We start from the raw sequence: 11,257 nt of genomic DNA on the forward strand, positions 1-11,257 counted from the left end.
AATTGGGACATTCTCTGTGCATACCTGCCCTGACCTCCTACTTTTCACAGCTGAGGGTTTGTCACCACGAGATCACAAAATCTAGTGTGGGGGCATCCTGAACAGAGTCACCCGCCGAGTGTCATGTGTCCTAAGGGGGCAAATGTATAAGGGGCCTCCACAGAAGAGAATCACACCATAGGTGGCATCTGAAGCACTGCAGGGGCATCTGAAGTACTGCAGGGGCATCTGAAGCACTGATGGGGCATATGAATTACTGCAGGGGCATCTGAAGCACTGATGGGGCATATAAGGTAATGCAGGGGCATTTAAAGCATTGATAGGGCATATGAAGTACAGATGGGGTATATGAAGTACTGCAGGAGCATCTGAAGCACTGAAGGGGCATATGAAGTACTGCAGGGGCATATGAAGCACTGATGGGGCATCTGAATTACTGCAGGGGCATCTGAAGCACTGATGGGGCATATGAGGTACTGCAGGGGCATTTAAAGCATTGATAGGGCATATGAAGTACGGATGGGGCATATGAAGTACTGCAGGGGCATTTGAAGCAATGGTGAAGCACCCAAGGTACTGTTTGTGGCATATGAAACACTGATAGGGCATCTAAAGAACTATAGGGAGCATTCACTTGAATGGTTGTAGGAACCATCTGAAGCTCTGATGGGGGCATGTGGAGTACTGCAGGGGGCTATGAAGCAATGTGGAGTACTGTAGGGGACATCTGGGGCCTAAACTAATAAAGGTTAGAGTATAGAAGTTTTATACTTTTGATGGGAGAATGATGGGTAGCCCCACCTCTAATACCCCAGAGGTATGGTACAGATGAATGGGATGAGCTGCAGTACCTGGCACAACCACTTGTATGGTGGAGGCGCAGTACCTGTGTAAACAGGAACGTTGTGGCCCCTTTACTTTGCTAGTTCTTAGAGGTGAGACCCCAAATGCTCAGATATTAATGTTATATAGGACATAATAAAAACCGAAATGGGGGAAAATTGCTCTCCATATTAGTCACTACTCCCCCCATCATCTTCCTCCTTACTACCACTAGGGAGTTAGGCACACTGTGTTCGTCTTCATCTACCGTATAATGGAGTAGGTATAAGCAATGAGCTGCAGGGCTCCGATCACTCATGTTGTGTCTTCTTGTGATTATGCTGCCACCTAGTGTCTGTAATAAGTATCTACAGATCTGTTCGTCTGAAAATCTCATTGAATAGACCCCCACTCCATTCCTTAAAGGGTGCCTCCACCAAGATGAGGAATGTCTTATAAATGCCACATCCAGAGATGGTGAGTGTGGTGGTGTGACTACTGTCTCCATCAGCGCAGTGGAAACCAAGATCATGTTTGACAGGGCGGTTGCTAGGGAGCATTGCCTAACAACAGTCTCGGTGGTCAGCCAGCATTGCCCAGCACTGTGCTTGTCTCAGTCCAGCATGTACTGTAATAGAAGATGGAGGATGTCCTTATACTGCCACAATATAGATTACACGATTACTTAATATTTCCATTTTATTTTGGAGATGACCGATGTATGTCCCTCACGTACCCCCTCCCCCACATACCCCCTCATTCATTAAAACTGTGTAGTCCGCTCTTATAGGCAGCTATGTAAAATCCAGAATGTTGTGACCTCGGTGTTCACCACATGAAGGCATCCCGCCACAGCCACCATGGAGCCCTCATCCTGGAAAACTCCTCCTCTACTTTCCTATACCCATCTGATAATCCAGCAGCTATCAGACACCAATGATGCCAGATTATAGGAATTTCACTGTATTTGGTTTTATCTTTGTGCGTCCTGTAATCTTAGGCATAGGATCTAAATACGTCCCTGTTCTTCATCCTCACAAGATCTGGAGGAGGTGTCTCATAAGCTCCAAGGTGCTTCTCCTGAACATGGTACCAAAGTGGTTCCAGTTATTAAGAGAGTGGAAGAGCTAGTAGAGTGGTCGCCGGAGGTCAAAGCTGGGGGACTTGGGGATTTTCCTGTGATATGCCTGGTAAAAGTCGCCACAGTGATCCCCAAACATGTCACCAATCGACAAGTCATACTCAGAGTGTCCGTAGAAGGAGCCAGGGTCAAAGAGAACAGGTCCATGGTCGTCCTCAGCCACATTGGCCTCCCATAGATCCCCGTGTAAGAGAGACGGAACAATCACAGTATCTCTGAAGGCGTTCTGGACCTTCATCTGAGAAGGGATAAAAAGACACATATTAGCCAAACCAGACGTCCACACATATATATCTACAGCAGTGGCCACACATATATACATCTACAGCAGTGGCCACACACATATACATCTACAGCAGTGGCCACACACATATACATCTACAGCAGTGGCCACACATATATACATCTACAGCAGTGGCCACACATATATACATCTACAGCAGTGGCCACACATATATACATCTACAGCAGTGGCCACACATATATACATCTACAGCAGTGGCCACACATATATACATCTACAGCAGTGGCCACACATATATACATCTACAGCAGTGGCCACACATATATACATCTACAGCAGTGGCCACACATATATACATCTACAGCAGTGGCCACACATATATACATCTACAGCAGTGGCCACACATATATACATCTACAGCAGTGGCCACACATGTACTGACAGACATCCACATCAATGTCCACATATATACAGATAGACACCCACATTCATGTCCACACATATACAGACATCCACATCAATGTCCACATATATACAGTACATCTACTGCAGTGCCGACACATATACAGACACATATACAGACTCCCACATCCATGTCCACACATATACAGACATCCACATCAATGTCCACACATATAGATCTACAGCAGTGCCACCTGTTCTCCTAAACAGACATCCACATTAATGTCCACACATATACAGATAGACACCCACATCCATGTCCACACATATACAGGCATCCACATCAGTGTCATTTTGTATATTGACATCCCCATCAGTGTCCACACGTATTCATCTACAATATCAATATCCACATACATACATTCACACGATTGTCCCCACACATATTCAGACATCCACATCAGTGTCCACATGCCTGGCTGGGCTGCAAACACAGAATAATTTTGGATATCACGCAGAAAGGGGTGTGGCCTAATAAAAACTTAAAATTTCCCATAGTTTTCCGCAATGTCTGAGCCGGTCATAGGAAACTGACCAAACTGCTGGAAACTACAGATAGCGAACCTCCGGTATACCTGGGTTTGTCCGAGCCTGAACGTGCAGCATTTGATTACGGGCGGCTGAAGAAGTTGGATGCAGCCCTAAGGATGCCATAGGCCATAGGCTGTATCTTTGTTTTCCAAGGCTGCCTAGGGTGGCATCCAACTTCTTCAGCCACCGGTAATCAAATGCTGCACGTTCAGGCTCGGACAAACTGGTGTGTACTTGAGATTTTCTCATCTCTACTGGAAACCCCAGCGATCACCTGAAAACTGTAAGGGAACAAGAGGACAAGTGTTAAGTTTCTCTACAGTGCCACCACTGGACAAAGGAGGAAATACAAGTTGTCCTTTGAAACTATTGAACCCTAACCATAATATAGGGGGGAGCCCCAACCACCCCCTCACTATCAGGAGATATTTCCTACCTGCAGCTCAGACCACAGTCCCAGAAGCGTCCGGTCACCATAGTCCCTCTCAATCAGCCGGAGCTGCGGCTGCAGACGCTGAGATGTAAAGAAGGTGACCCAGTCCTCCTGCCAGCTGTTCTCCTGAACATACAGCCAGAACAAGCAAGCTCGTAAAAAGTATTTTTCTTTTTATATAATATCACTTTAAAATGTCACAATAATTTAAGAAATTTCCGGAATGAATTCTGCTCACCTGTGGGATGTAGCCGCAACATGTGCTAGTGTGAAAGCCAAACCTCTCCACTGGCCGCAGGCTCTCGGGACATCCTCCTGAAGAGAGGATAGATATGTGTATGTACACACTGAAACCACACTACGCAGCTCTCTGCTCTGTATGTACACAGTGACCGCACCAGCAGAACAGTGAGTGCAGCTCTGGAGTATAATACAGGATGGAACTCAGGATCAGTAATGTATGTACACAGTGACCCCACCAGCAGAATAGTGAGTGCAGCTCTGGAGTATAATACAGGATGTAACCCAGGATCAGTAATGTATGTACACAGTAACCCCACCAGCAGAATAGTGAGTGCAGCTCTGGAGTATAGTACAGGATGTAACCCAGGATCAGTAATGTATGTACACAGTAACCCCACCAGCAGAATAGTGAGTGCAGCTCCGGAGTATAATACAGGATGTAACCCAGGATCAGTAATGTAATGTATGTACACAGAGATCCCACCAGCAGAATAGTGAGTGCAGCTCTGGAGTATAATACAGGATGTAACCCAGGATCAGTACTGCGATTATGCCACATTGGTGACCTCCTCACTTAAAAATCTAAAATACTGATATTCCATCTCCTCTTCTCACCTATGGTCCCGATGTATTTTTGCATGTTTATTTTTAATAACCAATTGTGGGCATGAAGATGAGCCAGCTGATCCCCCAGTTTTCCAGCAAACCTAGAGAAAAAGTTTCAAAATCAATTTCTGGGTGTTTCCTAAATATATCCCTTACGTTACACTAAATAACAATAGCATTATTATTACCATGTAGTAATAGCCGCTAGAATGCAGTGTGTTGTGGAGGGCTGCAATATTCTACAACTGTATCAACAGCTTACCTGCTGATAGGTAGCAGATCCATAAAGTTCATAATCAGTAAAGCTCCCCCTGCTGGAAGCTTAGCCAATGTGATGGGTTGGGGCACTCGCACCGTACACGTTCTCCCTATTGCTTCTAAACTTGCTATTTCCCCATCAAACATGGTAACAGCCTGCAATGAATAATGAATAAAATGAATAAGAATACCACATTATATTTATTGTTCTGCACTTTTTTTGCTTTAGGGCCCGTTCACACAGAGTAAGAACAGCCTCCAGCCTCCGTGTGATAATGACACTCTATGGGAGGCGCGCGCTGCATCTCTCGGGGCTGAAGAATGAACATGTTGATTCTTCAGCGTGGGGAGAGGAGCCACGGGCGCCTCCCATAGAGTGTCATTATGACACGGAGGCTGGAGGCTGTCCGCTACGGAATTCCGCCATTCTTACTCTGTGTGAACGGGCCCTTACAAAGAACACTACTATAATACTGCTCCCTATGTACAAGAATATAACTACTATAATACTGCTCCTATATACAGTAATATAACTACTATAATACTGCTCCTATATACAAGAATATAATTACTATAATACTGCCCCTATATACAACAATATAACTAATATAATACCTCTCCTATATACAAGAATATAACTACTATAATAGTAGGGTGAGAAGGATTCAGACGGCACCAGCTGATAACTCCACTTGAATGGAACCGAGGGCAGTTAGATGCAGTAAGCAGTAAGTGTAGGATAAACTTTGTATGCCGGGGTGCTGGAGACTGAGAAGATGAGTATAAATATGCAATGGAGAAAAAGGAATCCGCACTCACCGGTCAGTAGAAAAGGAAGGTTTAATGATCCAAACACCAGAGGCTGAGGCTGGGAGGGGGAAGGTCTTACGCAGGTGAGCTCCTTACAGCAACTGGTTGCTGTAAGGAGCTCACCTGCGTAAGACCTTCCCCCTCCCAGCCTCAGCCTCTGGTGTTTGGATCATTAAACCTTCCTTTTCTACTGACCGGTGAGTGCGGATTCCTTTTTCTCCATTGCATATAACTACTATAATACTGCCCCTATATACAAGAATATAACTACAATAATACTGCCCCCTATATACAAGAATATAACTGCTATAATACTGATCCTATATACAGGAATATAACGACTATAATACTGCTCCTATATACAAGAATATAACTACTATAATTATTCCCCCCTATATACAAGAATATAACGACTATAATACTGCTCCTATATACAAAAATATAACTGCTAAAATACTACTCCCTATATACAGGAATATAACTACTATAATACTGCTGATATACACAAGAATATAACTACTATAATACTGCTCCTATATACAAGAATATAACTACTATAATACTGCCCCTATATACAAGAATATAACTACTATAATACTGCACTATATACAAGAATATAACTACTATAATACTGCTCCTATATACAAGAATATAACTACTATAAGGCCGGAAGATGCGTGGTTAGCCACGGGAAACAGTCTGTAGCCATTAGGACGCCTCTGCTTTCACTCCCCCTCCCCACACATGTCTGTCAATACTGAATAAATGGATTGATTTGCAGCAACTTTTTGGGTGAGTGCAAGCTCTTTTTTCTTCGTTTGGAATAACTACTATAATACTGCCCCCTATGTATAAGAATATAACTACTACATTATAGTTGGCCCCCTTTGTTCAGAAATATCACAGCTATAACGCAATGTCCAGAACATACAGGCGTAAAGTGAATGTACCATCAGGCCCGGGCTGAAGCACTGGAGGCGGCCAACCCACCCCTCGTGGGAGGAAACCCCCCGCCCCTCTATGATACGGCTCCATTAATTCTAATGGAGCCACGTCATAGAGGAGCGGAGTTTCCTCCCGTTGGGGATGCTTCAGCCCGGGCCTGATGGTACATTCACTTTACAGATGAGCAAAACTTCCGCATGCTCAGGTCCAGCATTTGATCAGTGGCTGAAGAAGTTGGATGCAGCCCTAGGTGGCCCTGGAAAACATGGATATATCCTATGGTTGTATCTATGTTTTACAGGCAGCCTTAGGACTGTATACAACGTCTTCAGCCACCTGTAATGCTGTATGCTCAGGCGGACCTGTACAGGTTATTATGACGACCATCTGACCTGATCACCGTGATTCCATTTTACAAACACTCGGCCCTGGTCTGTGTGGTACTTCCAGGCCTGGCTGATACATCCGCCCTGTATGTGCCCACATGGGATGAGGACGGAGGTGTGGAGGACCTTCTTCAGCTGCTCCTCTATTCCTTGGTAGCTCATGGGGTCCATAGAACGCTGATCCATCTGCGGGAGGGTCAGGGGGCAGCACTGTTTATCTGGGAGGGAAGCGGTCACCGATCAGTCCAAAAATAAATTCTGCTTCTACCAAACAGTTTTTAATCCACGAGATGGAAACCTGAGCTGTGATTTCCCATGCACTCATGGCGTCTATTTATATAACCTCAGAATAGTGAAAGCTACAGAGCAATTCACATACACATGTAACCACTGGAGGGAATACTGGGGGATTACAGCTCTGAATGCTGCAGGATTGTTAATGCAGTCCATAGTTAGCTATCTCACCACCACTACTGGTCCCAGGCGTTGGTGCTCAGTCAGGTGTGCAATCACCTCTCATCAGTGCTGCAGGTGGTGCTCAGCTTAACACATAGAAGTCCATACAAGTATATACAAGAAGATGACATCCCGTGATCTGCAGGGAGTGTGCCTACCTCCTGTTATTGGATAAAGATGAAGCTTTTACGGTGAAGTGCTGCGGTATGTAATCTTCTTGTATATAGGATTGTTAATGCAGTCGAGCAGGTAATGTATGCTGCAGGGGTTAAAGGGGCCGGGTCGCATATCTGAGGCTGAATGAATTTTCCGCTGCGGATATGTGACCCCATAGGCCTTCATTATACCAGGATCCGCAGTGGATTTTGCTGCAAACCTGCAGCGTGAAATCCGCTGCGGATTCGTTATACGTGAAGGCACCCTAAGGAATCCATGCTTATGATCCGCTGCGGATTCGTTATATGTGAAGGTACCCTAAGGAATCCATGCTTATGATCCGCTGCGGATTCGTTATATGTGAAGGCACCCTAAGGAATCCATGCTCATGATCCGCTGCGGATTCGTTATGTGTGAAGGCACCCTATGGAATCCACGCCTATGATCCGCTGCGGATTCCGTCGCTTGTACCCACTTGCATCTCCGCCTGTGCCATAGACACTGTTCTATAGCCAGGCCGTTTCCGCTGTCCACCGAAAGAATTGACATGGCTATGACACGGGCTCTGCCTTTAGGGCCAGTTCACACTGAGTAAACACTGCGTAATTCCACGGAGGACCTCTCCGCCGCAGAATTCCGCCATGCTCAGTGTGCATGTGTAAGTAAATGAGAGGGCACACAAAGCAACATGTTAGTTCTTTGAGCAGAGAGCGTCAGCAGCGGACGAGTGCGCGTCCTCTCATTCACTTACAGCAGCACACTGAGCACGGTGGGGTTCTATGGCAGGCCTCTCCGCCATGCTCAGTGTGCTGCTGTAAGTGAATGAGAGGACGCGCACTCGTCCGCTGCCGAATTTACTCAGTGTGAACTGGCCCTTAAGGTGCCTTAGCCTGCGTCTCCTCTCCTGGTGCTGGCACATTAGTGTTTTGTTTTGTGCTGTATATGAATATAGGGCTTGCAGGCGCTGTGTGGGGCTGAGAAGCCTTATGCCCCTATTCCAAGAGTCGTTTGGAGGAGCAAACGAGCGCTATTAGCGCTCGTTTGCTCCTCGTTCCCCACTCGCTGCTGCCGCTATTCAACGCGGGAGGGGCTGCTCGGACTGCTCGGAGGATCGCTGATCGTCCGGGCAGCCCATAGGATATAGCAGCATCTGCTGCCGACGCTCCTATTCAACAGAGCGACGGCAGCGGATCGCTGCTATATCAGTCGCTTGTTTTTCAACATGTTGAAAAACAAGCGACTGCAACGATCAGCCGACATGAACGATGTCGGCTGATCGTTGCACTCTATTCCACGGGACGAATATCGTTCGTAGCGGCCGATATCGGCCGAATACGAACGATATTGCTCTTTTAAACGACCCGTGGAATAGGGGCTTTACTATGGTTTGTTATATTGTTTGTATATATTATTAGCCTACATTTACACACACACCGTATCACTGCAGATTTTATGCTCCGAATGTGCAACAGATTTGATCTAAATAACTGAACACAGCATTAAATCTGCTGCAGATCCTGTACGTGTAAACGCACCCTTAGGCTAGGTTCACACTGCGTTTTCAGCATCCGTTTAACGCATCCGTTTTTTGCAAAAAACGCATGAAAAACGGATTGCAAAAAACGGATTCATTTGTGTGCATCCGTTTTTCCATTGACTTCCATTATAAAAAAAAAACGGATCCGTTTTTTTTGGCGGACCAAAAAACGTTGCTGACCCTATTTTTCTGGACGTTAAAAAAAATGGATCCGTTAAACGGATGCTGAAAACGCAGTGTGAACCTAGCCTTAGTGTGTGTTTATTGTATATATGAGAAGGGGAGATTTATCAAACATGGTGTAAAGTGAAACAGGCCCAGTTGCCCCTAGCAACCAATCAGATTCCACCTTTCATTCCTCACAGACTCTTTGGAAAATGAAAGGTGGAATCTGATCGGTTGCTAGGGGCAACTAAGCCAGTTTTACTTTACACCACTGCTGTCAAAATCAGGCCCTCCAGCTGTTACAAAACTACCATTCCCATCATGCCTGGACAGCCAAAGCTACAGAGAAAATCCCGGGCTGGTTCATGGACGTCTGTTATCATGTACTGGGGCATGTGATGTGGGACCAGCTCAGGGCTCCTTTCCCCAAAAAAGTATGGGAAATGCAGCCAGACCAGGGGTTTAGTATATAGTTGTTATTGTGCACAGGTTGTTGCGTTATTAGTTGTTATTATGGTGCGTTTACACAGAGATTTATGTGACAAATTTTTTAAGCCACAGCCAGTAATGGATTTGAAGAGAAATCTCATTCTTTTCTTTATGGCCTGTTCCCTACTTAGTCTGTTCCTGGCTTTGGCTTCAAAGATCTGTCAGATGAATCTCTCTGTGCAAACGCACCATTAGTTAATATTTATGTTTTATTAAAAAGAAAAAAAAATCTACTCTGCGTGTGGAGGTCAATACAGTGGTGTGTTTGGCAAGTATGAAGCTGGACCAGCCAGGCAAGTGACGGAATCTGCAGCAAGTTATCCGCTTGATTTTCTTAGGCTATGTTCACACTACGTAAGAGACCGGCCGTTCCGTGACCCCGGACGATTCACGGAATGGCCGGTCTCTGGCCAGATCATCTCGGCCGGTACCTACGTACCGGACGGATGATCTTTCCGGCCACAGAGCTCTGATGCTGTTTATACACAGTGACCCCACCAGCAGAATAGTGATTGCAGCTCTGGAGTATAATACAGGTTTTTGGTCAATGATCTATTGAGCTCCACGAAGGAAACTGATCCAGCAGTGGAGGAGGGGGTAAAAGTTACCAGAAAAGGTTAAAATGTTTTTAAAAAGTTGATAGCCGATAGGAGTGACATTACCTGCCATCCTGTCTGGAGGTCTCGGAGATGCTGTGGATCTCTTCCTCTTCAGCCTCGTGTGTCCCATATAATGTAGGTGCGGCCACTGTTATAAGTAAATCCAATGCAATGCACACAGGGAGTGATAGGACCCCACAAGAGTGATGGTGCAATCCTTACACAATAGGGACTCACTGGGCTCAGACGGAGGGGGATAATCCTAAAACAATTACATTTTCCCAGGGCCCCCTGGTCATATGCAGATAATGTCAGGTCACATGACTGGACAAGGGTCAATACTATTGTCTATACAATATCTCCCATATAAGTGCCGGGACAATAGAGGGGGATAATCCTGAGGGCTGGAACAATCCTAAAGTGATTACATTTACCCAGGGCCAATGTGGGGTGGGCACATTGGCTGGCATAATATGGGGTATGGGGGAATGTATGGGGTATCTGGTCCTCTGGGGGTAGGAATTGGCTGGCATACTAGGGTACGCTACAGATGGGGACACGGTAGATGGTGATGTATGGAGTATTTGTGACTGGCACTTTGATAGTGGCATACTAGGGTACGCTACAGATGGGAACACGGTAGATGGTGATGTATGGGGTATTTGTGAATGGTTCCTTGGTGAGCATTATATATGATATGCTGCAAATGGAGATGCATAGAGTATAAGTAAAGGCCCTTTTTGGTGGCACACATCAGCTGGCATTACATAGGGTACACTGCAGATGGGGGATGTATGGGGTATCTGTGACTGGTCCTTAGGGGAAGGGGGGGGGGGGTGGCAATTTGGCTAACAAAGCATGGGGTACACTTTATGGGAATGCATAGAGTATCTGTGACTGGCACTTTGGTAGTGGCATAGTATAGGGTACGCTACATATGGGGACATGGCGGATGGTGCATCTGTGACTGGCCC

General features: G+C 45.8%; 1 protein-coding gene across 1 annotated transcript; it reads right to left on the reverse strand.

The window, feature by feature from the left end:
• Positions 1-1,634: 1,634 nt before the first annotated feature.
• Positions 1,635-10,440, reverse strand: LOC138772980 (ketosamine-3-kinase-like). Its single transcript, XM_069953826.1, has 7 exons — positions 10,347-10,440; positions 6,888-7,099; positions 4,745-4,896; positions 4,492-4,583; positions 3,872-3,948; positions 3,637-3,759; positions 1,635-2,201 (listed from the first exon to the last, which is right to left on the reverse strand). Exons 1-7 carry the CDS (start codon positions 10,411-10,413, stop codon positions 1,950-1,952), a joined length of 975 nt encoding a protein of 324 aa, XP_069809927.1. The 5' UTR covers positions 10,414-10,440; the 3' UTR covers positions 1,635-1,949.
• Between the last annotated feature and the right edge of the window lie 817 nt (positions 10,441-11,257).

The sequence above is a fragment of the Dendropsophus ebraccatus genome, chromosome 14, assembly GCF_027789765.1.
Source record: "Dendropsophus ebraccatus isolate aDenEbr1 chromosome 14, aDenEbr1.pat, whole genome shotgun sequence".
Classification (NCBI taxonomy): domain Eukaryota; kingdom Metazoa; phylum Chordata; class Amphibia; order Anura; family Hylidae; genus Dendropsophus; species Dendropsophus ebraccatus.